Below are 19101 nucleotides of genomic sequence, written 5' to 3'. Positions count from 1 at the left end.
AACTAAAAAATTAATCCGAAAGAAGTACAAATTAGGCCGTGTATTTAAAAAAAAAAAATCAAAATAATAACACACGCGGAACTCTATGCGCACAATGAAGGCAATTGTTCCTCGGCCCAGAAAAAGCCGTGACTTCCCCCGGCGCGGCGGTCAGGAGGTCGGGGCCGCGGGCGGCCTCAGCCGCAACCCGGAGGCGGGGGCAGCGCAGGGCCGGGCCCGGCGGAGCCGAGCCGAGCCGAGCCGAGCCCCCGCCGCCGCTGCCGGCGGCGCCCGGCCGAGCTAAGATGGAGCCCAGGTTTGATGTCAGCCCCAGGGGCGGGCGGAGGGCAGCGCGCCGGGGCGGGGGCGAGGGCAAGGTCAGCCGCCAGCCCGGCGCGGCCCCGCCGCCTCCGCCCGCCCCGGGAGCCCCGCGGGGCTGCTGCCGAGCCGGGCCCGCCGCGGCCCCCCCGGAACGCCCCTGCGAGCCCGGGCTTGGCCCCTGCCCCCGCCCGCCGCGCCGGGGCCGGGGCGCTGCAGAGGCGGGCGCCGCGCTCCCGCCGCTCCCCACGAGCCGAGCCCGGCCGAGCCGAGCCGAGCCCGGCCACGCTCTGCGGGAGGAACCGGGGCTGCTGGCTCAGCTCCTGCGGCGAGCCAAAGGGCTATGCGGGGGCAAACGGCAGGAGGAAGGGAGAAGGGGGGGAAACCCCCAAACCAACCTCAAACATCAACCCCCCACCCCGAAGCAAAGCCCACCACAACTCATGCCCTTGCCTCGAGTCGGCAGGAAAGGAAAAGGGGATACAAATCTTTGCGGGGTTGCAAGTGCCTCCCCCTCGCCCCCAGCCAGGCGCCCCCCGCGCCCCCATCTCCCATCCCGGCCCGTGTCGGGGTGCGGGCAGGGCGCGGGGAGCGCTGCCCCAGCCGCTGTGCCCGCAGAGCGGAGCGGGGGCCGGGCCGCGCTCCGCCCGCAGCGGCGCCCCGCGGGCAGGGGCAGGAGCCGCCCCGGTGAACTCCCGGTGACCGAGCCCGGCTCCGGCACCGGCGGCTCAGCTCCCGCCCTGCCCCGAGCTCGGCGCGGAGGGGCTGCAGGCACGCTCCGAGCAGATGTGTCGGGCACAGACAAATGACCCCTCCGTCCACCCCACGCTCTCCTTAAAGCGGCCCTGGGGCCATGCAGGGGCAGGGTATTTTTAGGTCCCTTCCCCTCCTCTCCGCCTCCCTCTCAATAGCTGCCGAGCTCTGAATACAAGAAGAGGGGGGAGAGGGAGCGGGAGAAAAGTTAACTGTTTTGCAAAGAGGGGTGAAAACAGGCAGGAAGGGGGGAGGGAGCGATCAGGAGCAGGGCAGGGTGAGCCGTGTCAGGGGATGTGTGAGTGTGTGCTTGTGTGTGTGCGAGCGCAGTGGGTGCCCGCGGGCGGAGGATCGGATGCACTTTAGCCCTGTGCTCTGCTGCTCTCGTCTGGGGCAGCGCCGCCGAAGCCTGAGTCTCGCCGGGCTCGCCTGACCCTTCATTTCACTGCGGCCAGGAGGAGCCCGGAGCCCGCCGCCGCCTCCTCTCCCTGCTCTGCAGGGACCTCGCCTGCCACGGTCTGCCTCCCCGCCGCCCCCTCCCACGCCGCCGCCGCCGGCGGCCACGGCCCCCTCCGGGGTGGCTCCGGGGTCGGTGTGGGGTGCCCCGCCGGCCCCCTCCGCTGCCGCTGCTCGCCTACCCCCGCTCCCGGGCCGCCCAGCCCCGCCGCAACCTTTAGCCGGGGACAGACCTCTCGGCTGGTTCCGCACAAGACGCCAGCAGCCGCTTCCCCTCTCGCCGCCCTCCCCTCCCGTGCTTAGCCCCCCTCCCCACCCCAATAAAACAGACCCCCCTCCCTCCGGCCCCAAAGAGAAACCCACACCGCCCCCCCTCCACCCCCCCCCCTTAGCACAAATGCACAATCACGGGCGAGGGGAGGGAGAGGGAGGAAAGGGCGAGAGACGCGAAGAAAGAAGGGGGGAAAGGAGAGAGAGGAAAAATTAAAAGGGCACAAGGCTGTTCATCACCAACATGGCTGCCTTAGCTCAGACCTAAAAGAGGAATAACCCAGGCTGTGTCTTTGTCAGTTTCACCTCTGTAACCCTAAACTAATGCACGAAACGACGGAGGCGGCTGCAGAGGGGAAGGAGACGGGGAGAGGAGGAAGGAGAAAATGGCAAAAAGAGGGGGCACTTACGTGAAGAGAGGCGCTTGGGCTGCTCCTGCTTCCTCCTGGGCATTTTCCCCCTTTTTTCACATTCTCCTCCTTGGTTTAACGGGAGATCAAATAAGACCGGGAGGGGGGGCACGGACAGGCACAAAGCCGGGGCCCCCGGGGGAGCTGCTAACCGGGGCGGGTTTTCCCCTCTTCGCCGGGGGAAAGGGGGCTTGAAGCCGGTTTTCTCGGAGCCACCGCGAAGGGCTCCCTCTCCCCCTCTCTCTTTCTTTTCCTCTCCCCCCCACCCCCCACCCCCCCACCCCCCCGCAACCCGGTCGTGCACCTGGCTTGTCCCCGGTCGCAGTATCCCTCAGCGGCCGGGGATGTGTTCCCGGCGGGCGGGCGGGCGCCGGGCGCCGTGCCGGGGCGAGGGCTGGCGCGGCGGTGCCGAGGGCTGCGCCCCGCGCTCCCGCCGGCCCCTAACTAACACTAACGCCGGGATCAAAGGGCAGCGGCGGCGGCGGCGCTCCCGGCGCGCCCGCGGGCGGGCAGGGACACCGCACACACCCCCGCACAGCCCCGGCGGGCGGGCACACGCACAGACACACGCACAGACACACGCGCGCCCCGCTGGAGCACAGGGGACGGTGCCCCCGCTCCCCGCGGGCTCCGGGCGCGGCGCTGCGCGGCGGCGGAGGATGCGCTGCCCCGCTCCTGCACCCGCTGCCAATCCGCTCTTAAAAAAAAAAAAATTAATTTTTTTTTAAATTAAAAAAAAAGGTTTGTGTGTGAATTTGTGGGTCTCGACCATTCGCACTGTAATCCCCTCGTTTGTGGTGAGAATGAAAATAATAGCATCAACCTTTTTTTTTTTTTTTTTTAAATTACGGAGTTTTGTCTTCCTGTGTTAGAAAAGCAAAATTATAGTGGTGCACAGCTAACCCCACAGAATTTTTTGGATGGGCTCAGCTGTCCCTTCACAAAGCACAGGGGCTGAAGGGGTTTATGCAGCCGAACTTCGGTGTGGGAGGGAGAGGCTGCTTTATACACAACTCCCTCCAGGCCAAAACAAGCACCCAAAATAAGCCAGAAAGAAAGGTGGGTAAATTGGTATCCTGACAACTTCTAGTGCAGGTTTTAAAAAGTGGAAAGAATACAAGCAGCATGAAAATCACAACTCCTTGAGAGAGAGTGTGTGTGTGTGTGGAGGGGGGAGGAAATCAAGATTAGGTCACCCCTAATGGTTGATTTAACTGCTACATGATACGTCTACAGTGCACACAGCAATCTGGACTCCTGAAATTTACTTTTTTTTTTTTTTTCCTGCTGTAATGCAGGTATATGAAGCTTGATCCTGAAGCAATTCCAGTGTGCATTATGAAGCCAGGATGGCAGCTTTCATTAACTGATACATACTCTCATTACTTCACAAATCACACATCTTTCTTCAAAGACAGACATGAAGGTGGAGAAAAAAAAATAGAAGAGGGATTGGATCTCACTAAAGCACAAAAGGTACTCCGTGAAAGAGAAGTGCTCTCTTTGTGACTTGCAGTCATTTGGATAAAAGTTCACACAGAGGTTGTTAATGATTTAAACTCCAAAACCTGTTACTACAATTGAAGTAAAATTATTTGAAGCATAGTTGTTTCATATAGCTCTCTCTTTGTGTAAGAAAACTTTGAACTTAGCAGAATACATAATCAAAATCGTGAGTCAGATGTTGCAAAAATAAAAATACGCATTATTCTAGCATGTATACCTGTTAGAATTTCTTGACAACCTGACTCATCACTTTATCACACTATTTTTCATCCTAACTCCAATTTCTTAAAAATAAACAGCTGCCTAGAAAAACACAAAACCAAACCTGCAACCTAAATATTTTTAAACAGTAAATTTAAACTCTTAATCACCTCAATTTAGAATGGTTTCACATAATCTTATACTTATTTTACAGCCACACGGAGCTTTTCAGAAGGAAAAAGAAATCTAAATAGTATTTATGAGATTACACATGTGACAATCTCAGGTTCACTGCCATGCCTGTGCAATTCTGAGTTTCAAAACCACATGTACTTGGTACACACCTACTGAAATGAAACAAATTCCTCCTAGCTTCAGGTGGTTTATAATTTCAGAACACAGCTGAAATACTTCATTTTCATGGAGAGATTGATTTATTTTTAATCCAGAGGTAAAACCAAAATGTGTAACTGTCAGTACTGGAGATTTTTGGGAGTAAGGATGAGTCCAAACAGCTGCCTTACACTTACTCATGACCAAGAGTACCATAGATAGAATTCCCTCAGAAGATTTAGGTCCTGTCTTTTCCCTCAGTTCTCCAGTTTATACTGGTTTTGGCGATTTCTACTGTGTTAGTAGTGATAACCAAAAATATCAGAGGCATTCTCCACTGTTGCTCACAAACCTCAAACTTGACGTGCCTGGGACTAGCAACAGAGCTTTGCTCACTGCAGGAGTTGCAATGCCAAGCCCACTTATTTTTTCAGTACATTCTAATGGCAAGTGTGTTGAACTGAGCCAGCTTTGTGAGCAGCACCCAGCGATGCTGCCTGTGCAGGAGGCCACAAAGTAGCCATTTCAGAGAGGGAGAGACTACTGGCTCTGTGCTGTGATCCACCACAGCTGTGGCAGCCCTTCCCCAGGTGCTCCAGGAGAACAGGACACAGGAAATGCTGTGTTCTTCACTACCACTCTTTCCACCCTCGATTCCTCATGCGTTTCTGGCATAAATTAATGTTGACATTGTCAGCATTAATTTACAATGTGCCGTGTGGGTTTTTTTCCCCCTCCATCGTTTGAAACCCCCTTTAGGGGAGTTGAGGTGGCTGCAGCAAAAAGGCACCACGGGAACACAGCTCTCTGAAAGGGCCATGGGGACTGGCACACAGCAGAGCAGCATTAAATCTCTCTGAGGGTGACCTTGGCTTCCATAGACATCCTAACAGTTTTCCTGGGAGTTTAGTGGGCCAAGCCTTAAGAGTGTTCTGCAGTGGAAGAAATCCCAATGCTTGAATGAATTATCAGGGAGAAACTTTCTGTACTCTAGCTTTGAAGAGTTTCTAGCCCCACACCTGGAAATACTCTCTTTGGGAACAACTTGGTTTTTCATCTCTATCCTGGCTAAGTGCATTACTCCAGGTCTTGTCCTGGTCAACAGCGTTTCCACTGAAACCATAGGAACACCAGTCCCCACTTCCCACTATTTTACACATTGATTTAAGGAAGGTGACTAAGGACATGATGCCATTTTAAAAATAATCTCCAATAATGTGTTTGGTGGTATAGCACAAAAAGAAAAAATTAAGTCAGCTGACCACACTTTTGAACATTTTTAGTACAAACACAAGAAAATAGTTGCAAGTCTTCCACAGATAACATAATATAAATAATGCATTGCTTCTGCAGGTCCTGCTATTAATAAGTAATGATTGTATGGCACCTTCCAAACACCAAACCTAGTTACACATATGAATTAAGTTCAGCTCCAGAAACCACTTTTGAACAAAGTAAATATTTTCTTCACTTACACATGAGAAAAATGAAATAAATTGAGTAAATAAGGTTTTAAACAGTAATAAATGATGTAACATTCCTAAAACCTTTGCAGCATATCTAGCATGCAAACTGTCTTTATGCAACATATAAAATACTTGAAAATGTTGCTAAACAGAAACTTAAAATTTAGCTGGTATCCTTGTTTTATTCTTTGAAACTTTAAAGGATTGTGCTCCCAGGATCAGATTTTTTTAAGAGTGCACCGAGGGAAAAAATTAGACCATTTTAACCAGTTCCTGGGCCCTCTCAAACCAAACTACAGCTACTTCTGCTTTAAGTATAGCCTACCAAAAGGAAGGCCAGGTCAGTTCTGTGTGTCCCTGAGCATGCAGCAGAGAGTTATTCAGGCTCCACAGGCTCTTTTTAAAGTTACTCCTATCTCTGGATTAATTTTCTGTTGAAAATTTGTATAGGCAAATACCTTCTGTAGCCTCTGTATCTTCAACATGCACAATGAGGCCCACTAGTTTTCATTGAAATTACCATCTCTCTCACATGTGTTGGCCATTACCCTTAACAGCATAAACTCCTCTGGCTTTAATTTATGCCAATATTTCCTTGCTCAGCAGTGACTACGAATCTGTCCTTCAAACAAAGTTTGATTACAAACTTCTCTTTGCTCTTAAGCACTTGAAAGGCAAACATAAAGGGCTGAACAAGCCCATAGGACAACAGCTCATGGATACCATCATCCATGCTTGCAATTGCTTTGTAAACAAATAACATTAAGTAACAGGTTTGTAAGAATAACAAAGAATAAGTTAGTGACTGCCAAGGCCACCAACCAACCCTACAAAGGCCAGTGAGCAATGATCAGAAGCCTTTGCTGTCTGATGAGTATCATCCTAGGACAGATAACAAACAATTTCCAAGTGGGAGATGCACTCACATAACCAGCAGATCCTAAATGACACACAGACTTCAGCTTTTTTAAAAGATTACCAAATTCTCCATCTGTAAAGTTTTTAACCACTTTTTTCTTAAAATGAAATGCCCACAGCCACTTCTAGGCAAGAACTCTTGCAGAGGGCATATTGAATCACAAATGTGGTTGAAGACCAAGAATTCCACTACAGTCTCAAAGCCTCCAAATGGAGAGGCATCATGGAGGAAGAGTGCAATATGACCTATGCCTCTGTGCTAAAACACATCCTCTTTTCTCAGAATCTTGTCTGAATCCTGGCAAACTAACTAGCCATCATCACTTCATAACAAACTTTAGCACAAGATGCTTCTAGTTGAGCTGCAAATTTAACACATTAATACTTCTTGAGAAAAACCATGGTGTTCATAGTTTTTAGCTGTTAGAATAGCACACTACCTAGGAAAGATGATGTAGCTTCTAATTTCAATTTAAAAAATCAACACTTTGAGGCTGATGGCCTCAAACCCACGCTGATATAAAATTCTAGATTTCACAGGCCAGAAATACATTGTCCATGGGTCTGACCACATATTAGTGTCCACATAATTTTGTTGCTATTTAAATACTATAGGATACTTCTTCAGAGTTACCAAAGACTTTCACGATTCTTATTTTACTATTACTGCAGTTGGCTTTTCAGTTTCATAATTCCATAATTTATATATGTCATGCTATTACATATAATATAATTATATATATAATATATCACCCCTTCACATCCCTTTACTGTAAGCCTATTTTGCAAAAAACAAAAACCCCCAAACCAACCAAACACCCAAACAAAAAACAACCAACCACTCACTTGTCCCTAGGACTATTGGAGTTAGGCCTACAGATAGCTGAAATGCAGAATTTCTTTCCCAAGTCTGAGTGAGCAACCTCTTACCCAGTACAGATTAAATATAGAAAAAATAAATTAATATTTTACAACATAAAATACTAACCAATTTCTGAGCTGATGAAAAGAATTTGTTTAGGCTACTGAGGACTGGAACACTTAGCTCAGGGCTACTGCAGTTACAAATGTGGAAATAAAAAAGGATAATTATCTGCTCCAAACCTGATCTTTTAGCATAATTTTATATTCTACATTTAAGTGCATTGAAATCAATAACTTTACCCCATCCTAAGAATTGTCTAAGGTAAATCAGAGTAAGACCCAGAGAACTCCCTCTCTCACTTTGCTTCTGCTTAATAGTTTGCTAGTCACTGGTTAACTGAAGATTTAGGCACAGCCTTATTAGCAAACACCAGCCATGGTTTAAGGCATTACTCCTCCTGGAAAAAACACCCCCCAAACTGGCAAAACAGAATGTATTTATCCTCCTGTCTGCTTCAGTGAGAAGTCTTGCAGCTTCGTTAAGTAGCGAGGCAACAGCATTTTAAGCCACAGCTGTTTGCTAAATGGAAGTGTGTCCAAGTTTTTAAACACCTTGTTACATTTACGTTGAAAGGCAGAGTCTCTGCTGCACCAGCAAGGTGGCAAATTCCTCAGGGAAATCAGTTCTGGTTTCTCAATTAACTAGCTAGTTTTCTATTGTTAAAACACCAGAGTAATAGTGAGACTGCGCTGAACCATGAGAGCTGACAAGACCCCAAGGAGCTCAGCTACCACCGAGGACTGTGCGTTCACATCTCCCTCTGACACAGCAGGAGGAAGGCAGGCACAGAGGGGCTTGGCAGGGGTATTGATGCCAACTATGCGCTCTTTGGAATACCTAAAGAAGAGTCAGATAGAAGGGCATTTGGGAGACAAGAAAACACGGTGGTGCTGAGACTTTACATTCCCAAGGGAAAGAAATCCATCGGGATAAGGGAGGGAAGTACTATGTGATGAATGTCACAGGGAATTCAGCTATGCTTGACCATGCTTCATGTTCTCAGTGACCAGCCCTCACCTACTGGCAGGCAGAAGGGTTTGGACTGCAAGTAAGCCTGCTGAGAATGAAGGCATGCAGCCTGTAGGAAATCTCTCCTTGCATTGGCACTTCCCATCAGGCTGTACAACACACAGGAAAAGGTTATTTATCTTTTGAGATATAGACTGGCTTCCTCAATCCCTGCTAACACTGATGGAAATACTGTTTCTAGTTCCTACTTTTCAGAAGATCTAAGGCCACTCATGCTCTTTCAAGTCTGTAGTTTACAGTAAAATGCAAATTATTTGTCCAAAAGAAATAGACTAGTAATAGTGAAAAACCCCACAGAGAAGCACTAAACTTTATGAGTAGGAAAAAAAGGAGGAGTAGTAATACCTGGAGAGAAGCAGCTTTCTTTTCCATACAAAAAAAAAGCTGAGGATTGCATCCTCAACAATTTTGCAAATGATTTAAAACCGGAAGGACTGGCTGATAATACCAGATGGTTGTATCACCTTTCAGGAGTACTACCTCAACAGAACTGGGCAGAAGAATGTCCTCAGGTTCAAAAGGGGAAATGCAAAGTAACAAGGAATAGTCCTGGGCACCAGCATATCCTAGGCATCTACCAGCTGGAAAGCAGCTTTTCCAAGAAGGACCTTGGGATCCTGGTAACAAGAAGGCAACCACAAGCCAACAATTCACCCTTGCAGCCAAGAAGGCCACCTGGAGGAAGACAGCTGCCAGCAGGCTGAGGGAAGTGATCCTGCACCTATGCTCAGTGCTGGTGAGGCTGCTTCTGGAATGCTGCATCTCATTCAGGGCTTCCTGGCACAAGGAAGATCTGGACTTACTGGAGCGTGTCCAGTACAAGGCCACAAAGATGATTAAGGGACTGGAGCATATACTGCATGATGAGAGGCTGAAAAACTGACACTGTCTGCCTGGAGAAGGGAAAGCTCAGAAGCATCTCATCCACTTGGACAAATGGACTCTCCCAATCTAAGTGAAAGTGTTGTAATATGAGCATTTACTGTTTGCTAAACATAGTATTAATTTCTGGTTTTATGGGAGCAGTTTACAGAACACAAATATTCTGCCAGGCTTTTTTAACTACTGGGACTCTTCATCAAAAACACCCTTATGATATCCAGAACTCTTTAATGTCCAAATAATTGTTCTTAGAATTGCTACTGGTTTATGAGCTACTTAATGGAAAAACATTAATTAATCATTCCAAACTCATGGTTGGTGTTTTACTTCCTCACTCTTCTTCCCTCAGTATCCTGATTATACAAACAAGATGAACTTGAAACTGCAGATCAGGTAGAAGACTGACTGTATTTTTAATCCCTCTAAAATGCAAGCACTGGAAGTTGGCTGCCTTTTTTCTTAGACATTTGCAAAGCATCATTACCTCCACCTTTCAGCTGGGGACATGCACTCTGCCTGTGGTAGTTCACCAACAAAGCTAGATAAAGAATTTTAAGGCTGCTGTTCCCAGCAAACCATTATCATCAACACATCCCTGACATGTAGGTGCCATGGCCACGGGATTTAATTGCTTTTCTCACTAACCTGCAGCCATACTTCCTTAGTGCTATTTTCTCCTTTCACCAGTAAGCACACAAATTTACTCATGTATGTTGGCTGCTTGCACTAAAGGTGCCCAGGTCACCGAAGTAAAATTCATGAGGTACCCATATAATTTGACTTCTTATTACTCTTGTTCTCATTTAGGTTTTGGGAGGGACAGAGATACTGCTGTGCACTGAGAAACACCGGGGGATTTCAGCGGTGTCACTCAAGACCTAAGGGGCTCGATGCCACGGAGGTCGTGGTGGCTCTCTCGGGAGAGAGTGGCGTGCTCCTGCCTGCAGATGGAGTCACGGTCCCAGGGAACACGCTCTCACACACTTCTTTTCCCCCAACTCGAGCAACAAACAATTGAAGGAGTTGTGGGCCAGGGGATTGCCCCTTTGTGTGCTTCCCTCCTCGAAAAGCAACTGTATGAATGAAGCATCGAGGGTCGGAAAATGGAAAATACACAGATTGACTCAAATACTTTCTAGTTTCTTTCTTTGTATATGTCCACCTCCCAACAAAAAATTTACCCATTTTTTGTATTAAAGAAGAAAGAGGATGAAGTGTTCTTAAAGGGAGGAGTACTTTTCCCATAGGTCCTACATAGGGGATTTTGGATGAGCCAGAATCACTGGAAGCAGATGGGAGCCTGAACAGTGCCTAGCCAGAGAAGGTGTGGATCTCCCACTTAGTCTTGCAAAGGCCATCAAGCAGAGGATAAGAGGGAAAAATCAAGGTGATTGACATTTAGAGAAGAGATCGAGCAAGGCCATAGACTTCTGCAAGATTCAAGATGTTATTGTTGGGTTTTCTTGAAAATCTTTATTGAAGTTTGGAGGTTTTATTCATTCTAATATATTGAATGGCAGCTTATAAGAAAATGAATAAGCCTTATTCATCTTAGTTAAGTTAGGTGGGCTCTCCCCCAAGGTGCCTAGAACAGTGTCAATCAGAAGCAAAACATTTTGGCTGCCTTATGAACCCTACAGGAGCTGTATCATTTCAACTCAGAAGGGGGACACTGTGGTGCTTTCATTTACATGGGGAAAAAGTAAAACCAGGGGCTTTAAAATCATTTGAGTAGCAAAGCAATTGGGAAGTGGACCAAGGAGGTGCTCAAGAGCAGCTTTCCAAGAGAAAACAGCACTGGAGAGGATACCACAATGGAGCTAACAGTGGGAAGAAACAGTGTGGAACATCTTTCTGGATTTCTAGTTTAAAAAAAAAGTCTGCACAGTGGAGTAGAGAAACTCTCCTATTCAGGGTTTGTCAGGCTTCTATGATTCATACCAGCCTCCAATCCCCACAGCTGTGATACCATGTCAGACATAATTACTTCTGCTGTCCAGCTGGGTATGCTAATCAAGAAAGCTGGGTCTGCTAATCAAGGAAGCTGGGTCAAGTCTGACACCACACCTACTTCTCTCTCTTCCATAGCACTTCATCCACTTATTAAAAATGTAGAGAACTCCTAACACTCTTCATTGGAGAGTATAAAAATGTGAAGACTGTCATTCTCCATTGCTGACATTGTTGGAGACCTTCACAACACATGGGCTTTTACCAAAGGTCCTGCTTTATGTCCACTCAGTGCCTCTGAGTTATCATAAAGTAATTAAGTCCAAGAAGTTACTGGGAACTAGATACTCCAGATTCCAAAATAGGAAACAAAAAAAAGAAAAACAAAACTAAAACACCACCCAAGCCCCACCCAAATTAAGCTAAAAAGATGAAGATATTCTAAGTTGTAAGGAAAGTCTGAAGACTTCCAGCTTGACAGCTCAAAAGTTTTAGCTGGCTGAAATTGTCACACCATCATGTAATAAGAGAAAATCTAATTTATACACATTTTAAGTTTAGGGTCCCCCTCTCTCCCCTAAGTTACCTCTGAACTGACAAGTTGCCTCATCCAGTTCTTTACATCTCCCTGTTTCTCCTGTTTTATCTTTACAGCTGAAGTACATCCCTCCCCAGAATATTCTTCTAACCTACCTGAATATATAAGCTTTATATTCTTCCTCTGACTGACCATCCTGTCTAATTCAAAGTTTCTAGCTTAATCTGTTACTAAAAGTCAATCATCCTTACCAAAATCTTTCCCACCTCCAAACTGCCATGCCTTCAGCAGTATGAAGACTTTCCTGACCAGTGTCTTTCAAAACAGGTTGACTGTACTTTCCAAACTGACCTCCTCTGGCAAATTGCTCCTCTCCAAGCCCTGTTAAAATCTCCTTATTACCTCAGTGACACTGTCTCCAGCAAGGCTTCCCATACTACTGAGTGTCACATTCTTTTTAGCTGCTCCCTGTACAACCAAGCCTCGGATTTTTACCAGCACAGTAAAGCCTTCTTGGAGACAAAGTGGTAACATATGATTTTGCCATAGCCCTAGGAAATAATAATAAAAAATATTAAAGAAACTTCTGGGGCCTTTAAAGGTCTGTATTAAGGGACTGTACTCAGACTCCAGGCTGAGGCACCTATGCCAGCAGGCACTTGGAAGGAAGGTACTTCTTTCATGGCTCACATCTCAAAGCCAGGCAACTTTTCAAGCCTTGCTCCCCAGCACTTTAAGACAGGACCTCTACCCAAAATCCTGTTCCCAAAAGGGAGAAAGTGTGCTGAGGCAAAAGCCTGTGCCAATTAACAGAGGATGGCAAAGTCACCAGTGCAGAAAGGTGAGGTTACAAGCCAGTACTTGTTTCCTAGTGATAAGGTTAACAATACTGAAGATAAGAGTGACTTATTTATGGGTGCAGGAATAAAAAATCTTGAACAAATGAAGCGACTTTTGCATCTCTCTAAGGAAGAACAAGCTTGCCATTCCATCGGACCAAGGCTGAGACCTCCCACACCTCCGTGATGAGCCTGAGCAGAAGGAGACCGGCAGGAGTGAGCAGAGACAGGGCACCCCGAGCAGTGCCGCTCTCCCAAGGCACTCCCTCGGCTCCGCGGATGCTTTTCCCGAGGTTAGGGGTTTGCTCCCGTCTGTGCCGTTCAGAGCAGGGCTGCAGGGAGCAGTCGGTGCCGGTGGCACCGCGCTCCGGCTGCTCCCGGGGTGCATTCCCGGCCCGGCTGTGGGAGCTGCCCTGCGTGGGCACCGGGCCTCTCTCCATCGGGACGGGGATGGAGCGAGGGACCGCAACCACCTCGCTGCCACACTCAACACACAGCGAGATTAAGGATGTGTTTGTCCCGCTCTGTTGCGATATTGGAGCCTACTGAGATGATTCCGGTTCTAACTGAAGCTTTCCTTGCTTCTGTCCTAATCGCTAATTCTTACAGACTCTTATCCCGGCTTGGATGGAACCACACCATGACTCTCAGCATGGTTTGGATGGAACCACGCTCAGCTCAAAGGAAATGCTTTGCTTCCTTTGTGTTTAGGAGAAGTAGCATTAAAAAACTGCCCCCAAATCAACCAAGTCCCCATGAAACACACATAGCAGTGTGTGGCACTACTGTTTCTACTCCTTGAAGTTAAATATGCCAAATCACTAAAAATTAGACGATTAAAGCAAAATTTCAGGCAGAACTTTAGCTACCATATAGTAGTGCCAGCTTTTGAGTAAAACTAACAAAAGAATTAGAGGGGGAAAACACAAAAAACCTCAACAACAAGCCTGAAGATTTCATCAATGCCATTTAGAACTAACCAAGTTGGTTGGCTGTGTGTTTGCATGGCTCAATTTGTGCTTGAGCATTGGCCCAAAGATATTCTGTTTAGCAGCCAACTTTTCCCTTTTGCTTAATTAAAACTACAACGTGGATAGCAATGTTTTATAGAAAATTACCCAGTGGAACAGCACATCCACCTGCACTTCTAAAGTCTCTCCACGTACTCTACTAGATCATTGGTGAGCCAAAGCTGCTGCCTGTCCCTTGACACCTCCCCACTTCAGAAGCTTCCCCAGTTCAATATCCCACAAGATATCCCTCAGTTCAATATCCCACATGATCTGCTACTAGAGCAGTGGCTTTTACTCAGGCCATTTTCCTGGGGCTTTAGCTGTGGAACTGCTTGCTATTAATGCAGAAGATGTGAATGAGACTCTGGAGGAGTTATGAATTTCACCCATCAATCTCAAACCAGTCAAATGTGTAAATGCTGGTGCTGTTAACCATGCAAACTGCCAAAACAAGTTTTCTGATACAGCAATTTCTATCCCAGACCTTCTTCACAAAGTATTTGTGAATGTTCCTCCCCACCAGGAAAGCACAGAGAACAACTGCTGCAAAAATGCACACATTCCATAGCAGTGTCAGAGAAAGAGCTGGACGCAAAAATCAGGATAAAGATGACCCCACATGGTATGCAATTGTGGCTTAATTGTGGCTGAGCTTCCCTAACTGTTCTTGCACACACTCTTCAGCTGTTGTAATGGCAAATACAATGTGTTACACTAAAATACTTTTCTTTCACTTCAAATGTGCCAGAGAGGAGACAAACACACAGTTAGCTACCTCATTATGCCACTGTAACTCGATAGCCTGTGATAGTTTGTACAATCCTAAACCAGTGAGTTTTCAAAGTTCTGAATTCGAGAACATAGACTGGAAATAAAGGAGTCACTCTGCCAATTCATTCTGCATTTAGAAGCTGAGTTTTCAATTGTTACTACTCGCCTGTTCTAGTTCTACCACTTTTATTATGTTTTTGATGACCATATACCGAGCACCTAGAAAATTGGTACTTTTACCACTGACCTCAGGGCTGCACTTTCTACTTCTTAATTTGATTTTAAGTTGGTCATTGCAGTAGCATTGCTGATACTGTCACATTTGGATGTGACAGAAAGCATCACACAAGGCACAAATACAGAAGAAATTGGTTTAAAAATGGATCTTTTTGTAGTCTCACCTTTAGGGCAGAATCCAGAATTGTGTTAGGCTACTGAGGCCCCCACATAGCTCATGACTGCAGGTGCCTCTGAACCATATCTGTGACCCAACCACACACTGAGAAACTGCCTAGAGCCAGTAGAAAAGGGATATTTTACTAGTTGTTTATGCATTTTCCTCAACAAATTTCCCCTTCTGACATAGCCAAATATCAGGTAATACCTGCCCATTTTCCTTCAAGAAAGAAACTGAGCTTAGCTTACCTGTATCCTGAGGCTCACTAAGCGGTGGTCTGCAGTATGAAGGTCTGGGTGTCATCAACCTTTCTTTTAGCTTCTTCCCTTCTCCTCTGCTCCTTTGATGAAGAAGAAAGGAGTAACAACATTCACTGGTCAAACTGTGTGCTACGTGGTTCAGTCACAGGTGGAATTCAGAGAACTTTTAACAATGTAAGTTAAGTGCAGGTGCTTCCAGAGCCAAATTGCAGCTGAGACTTTTTTACACTTAATTGCAGCCATAGATGTAGGTTTAGGCTAGGGGAAGGAGGCTGGGTAGGTTTGGATTTTTTTTTTTTTTAAAGTCCTGTTGAACACTAGCCCCTGAACACAGTTTAGACAAGCAGAATTTTGAGGCAACTCTTTGCATCTTCCCCATCACCACACTCAAACAGCCCAGTTTATTTTTGTAGAAGAGAAATAGTAATGACCCTTCCTGGGTGTTTGATGGAAACAGGCTGTAAAGGTATAGGACAAGTATTAAGGAGCTAAAATAGCCAAATTTTGCTGTTAGCCTTCAGGTACCTTCCTGGCAGTCTATTTTAGTCTGCATCTCCATTCATGGAAGTTCTCCTGCTCACCAGACTCTCTGCCTCACCATGCATAAGAGTTTCCTTCTGAGGGAAACCAGGATTCATTCCAACACAGACTAAGGTGGCAGCCAGGCTGCTAATTTCCAGAGTTGCAGGTGCAACTGATCAAAGGATTGTTTTCTCCTCCCTTTGGTGGAACACCTCAACTGTTTTTATTTTTTTATTCTCCTCTCTCCCAGTCCCCCTTTAGTACTGGCTGCTAGGAAAAATAGAGGATCAAACCCTGATGTTGAAATCCTACCAAACACCTTTCTGTTCTACAGATTATTTTTTCAAATGAAAACCATCTTTTCCCCAAACTTCTTAATAGGTATAAATTTAAAATTTGGGTTCCTTTTCAACAGTCTGATAAAATCATCAGTTCTGTTGGCTTGTTTTCTAGGCTCTTACATCTTTCACTGACTATCACAGCTCTCTGGAAACCAGCTAGACTGGGGACAGAAGAGATCTATTCTGAAAAACTGAATCTCCTCAAGAAGTATCTATAAACAGAAATGGCTATCACATCAACATGAGATGAGAATGCTTATATTTATCACTGACATGATGCCAGCACTTGCCAGTAAAATCCTTTTCTACTACATGTTCTTTTTTTAATCACCTTCTGCCACACCTGAGTACACATCCACAAATACTTTATTTAGTACACTTAGGTCAGCAAGCAGTGTCTGAGAGCCTAAAGAGGAAAGACCTCACCCTTCATTGGCTTGAATGGTCCTTCCATGCATCCATTTTCATCAGCCAAATCCTACTTTTTGTGAGTAACACAGGGATTTATGAGCCCTGCTTCCCATGCTGAAACACCAAAAAAACCCCAACCCTGAAGTAAACACTTCAGCTCCAGGCAGCAACACAACTGTTGCACATTTGCCACAACTAGTAATTACTTACTGTGATTATCAATTAGTCATGAATTAGTGAAATCCTGGTCCCAATTCAATCAATGACAAAATCCTCACTGATCTCCTCATAGTTAGGGTCTTGCTCATACAGGCTGATGATTCCAGCTCTCATGTATAAGAGGAAATTGTTCCAAGGTTTGAGTCACTTTACTGCCCCCAACTGCTCTTTCTTCCCCTTTGCCAGAAATCAATTTTCCCATAACAGAGTCAGCAGAATTAATCATATACCTTCATCTTAGCCACTGCATTTTGCATTCCAGGTGTTAAGACACTGCCAGGCAAACTCAGTTGCTCCTGATCCAGATGAAACGGCTGCTGGCTCATTTCTGATGCTCTGGCACCACCCTCTTCCTCCTGCTCTCTTGATTTTACTTTCTGCATTACCATTTTCCAGTTCACATTGAAAATCTTGTTGTTTTAAGAACATAAAACTTAGGGTGATACACTGAGCTTCTGGTGGGGACTGTGCCAGAGAAATACAGGTAACCTGCCAGAGCTTGAGTGCCACTTCACAGCTCTCCCATCCCAAACCAATTCCAACTTAATTGAGCTGCTTTGCTGTTGACAGAGTTTCAGACATGCAGCAGGTTTTTTCCAAAACTCTTTGAAATTGGTGGAAGATACCAGGCTTGGGGAGTTTTAAATGGTATAAAACAAATGCAAATTCTGCTAATCTTCAGTATGATGGAGAGAGAGAATAATTTCATTTAACCTAGATTTCTAGGTTACCTGCTGTCAAAAAAGAGAGTTAAGCAATTGTTCCCCATCCTGTGGAAGTTAGGATGAATTTCTCTGGGGAAGCCTTGCTGTCTCCATGGACTGCAGAGGGAACCAAAAGACTGATTCAGCTCAAAACCACAAATTTGTAGGTTCCTATACCTAGCTTAAGGGTAAACTCCAACTTTTAAAATAAATTATTATTTATTGAAATAAAAGGAATGCCATTTGGCTAAAATGGATGGTATTAACTAACAGGAAAGCTGTGTCCCCACACAATCTAACACAGCCCAGTAACATGGTGTGGTTTGACATTCAGTGGCAGTACAGAGAGAGCAAATCTAAGCAATTGCCACCCACCTTGTCCATCATTCCTGCTTTTCTGCACCACACTAGCAAAAGCATTTGTGTAGCACACATTGAACAAGACTGGAAAACAGATGTTGCTAAAATTAACTCAGGAAAGCAAAAACTTGGAGTCGCCATTCAGATGGGTTCCAAAAGACCCTGCAAACTGCCCCTCTAAAGCAGAAAACAAGGACTGCCTATGACTGAATGGCCATTAGGGCCATGCTGGCTGAGACCACACACTTTGCCTGCACACCCCTAGGCCCTTGTACACTGTTAAGCATTTCACTCTATTCCCTTTGTCCATGCAGATGCCCATCTCTTAAGAAAAGACTCACACACCCCCTACCTTACTGACTGTTTTTGACCCTGAAAATATGACCTGTCACGAGCTGTTAATGTGTATGGTGTCGCAGAAGCTCATTTAGGATGTGCACAGGCAGAGCAACAGTGTCAGAAGCCCACCTGCTAAGTCTCTCTCTCCATCCCAAATCTGTCCCTTCCAATGCTCAGCACACAAGGCAAGTTACACAAAGGTCTATTTGCTCACCCGCAGTTTATCAGAATTAGCTGCTACTGTGTTTGCTAATCACCCTCTGGAAGGCTTTTGTCACAGATCAGACTTCCACAAAAAGCACACTAGGCCCACCACGATCAGGAGGACAGCACTGCAGGAACTACAAATTTTCAATTGTGAAATATACAAATTTTTGATAAATCCTATGAAAGACTAATTGAAACAACCAGTTGCCTCTGAGAAGTGCAGGGAAGTTTGCAGATATCCTCCTACAGTGACTTGAGCGATTATACTTTCAGGTAAAATATTGAATAGCTGGCCCCGGGGGGGTCAGTCCTGCTGGGGTTTATGGTTTCTCAGGCCAGATAAAGAGGATGCCTTTCCCCCTCCACCCTGCCAAGATACAACTGGGCAACTTGCAGGTTTTCTGATCGGAATAAATCTGTCACAGATTCCTGTTGAAGGAACTTCTCTTCACTGCAGCCCTACTTCCTGCATTGTCATCCCAGCAGCCTGCTTGCACCTCTGACAGAGATCAGGTAGCACGGCCCCACCCATGAGCTCCTAGATGATATCATCCTCCCATGGGGCAGGAGAAAGATCTGGGTCAGCAGTTTCTAAGCTGCAAGGTCACACGTCAGCTGAGTGACCTTGGGGGATTAGGAATGTAACAGGAAGGATGTCCTGCATCCATCCCCTGTATCCCCTATTATGACTCCTGGGAATTCAGTTTGCCACCAATTAAATACATTCCTGAAAGTTGCTTTAGCAACCCTCTCTGCAAATTAAAATGATACTTGTCACTAGCAG

General features: G+C 46.1%; 1 protein-coding gene across 11 annotated transcripts in view; it reads right to left on the bottom strand.

The window, feature by feature from the left end:
* The window catches only part of ZNF827 (zinc finger protein 827), a 140844-nt gene that overhangs the window by 97474 nt on the left and 24269 nt on the right, over positions 1–19101 (bottom strand). For 5 of the 11 annotated variants that reach the window (XR_010360812.1, XR_010360814.1, XR_010360813.1 and 2 more), the window contains exons 1-2: positions 16504–16646; positions 15203–15294 (exon numbers count right to left, since the gene is read on the bottom strand). Coding sequence is in view for 8 of the 11 variants with exons in the window: in XM_064416709.1 (XP_064272779.1) it covers positions 15203–15294; positions 16504–16535 (124 nt within the window). In the remaining 3 variants the exon portion in view is untranslated. Of the gene's footprint in view, positions 1–2186; positions 2434–2490; positions 2710–15202; positions 15295–15739; positions 15895–16503; positions 16647–16937; positions 16957–19101 lie in introns of those variants that run through there. The other 6 variants (XM_064416712.1, XM_064416711.1, XM_064416713.1 and 3 more) reach the window with 5 other exon arrangements.

This window comes from Passer domesticus, chromosome 4 (genome assembly GCF_036417665.1).
Source record: "Passer domesticus isolate bPasDom1 chromosome 4, bPasDom1.hap1, whole genome shotgun sequence".
Taxonomy (NCBI): domain Eukaryota; kingdom Metazoa; phylum Chordata; class Aves; order Passeriformes; family Passeridae; genus Passer; species Passer domesticus.
Note: the sequence above shows the minus strand (reverse complement) of the source record. Positions and strands in the feature narration are given on the sequence as shown.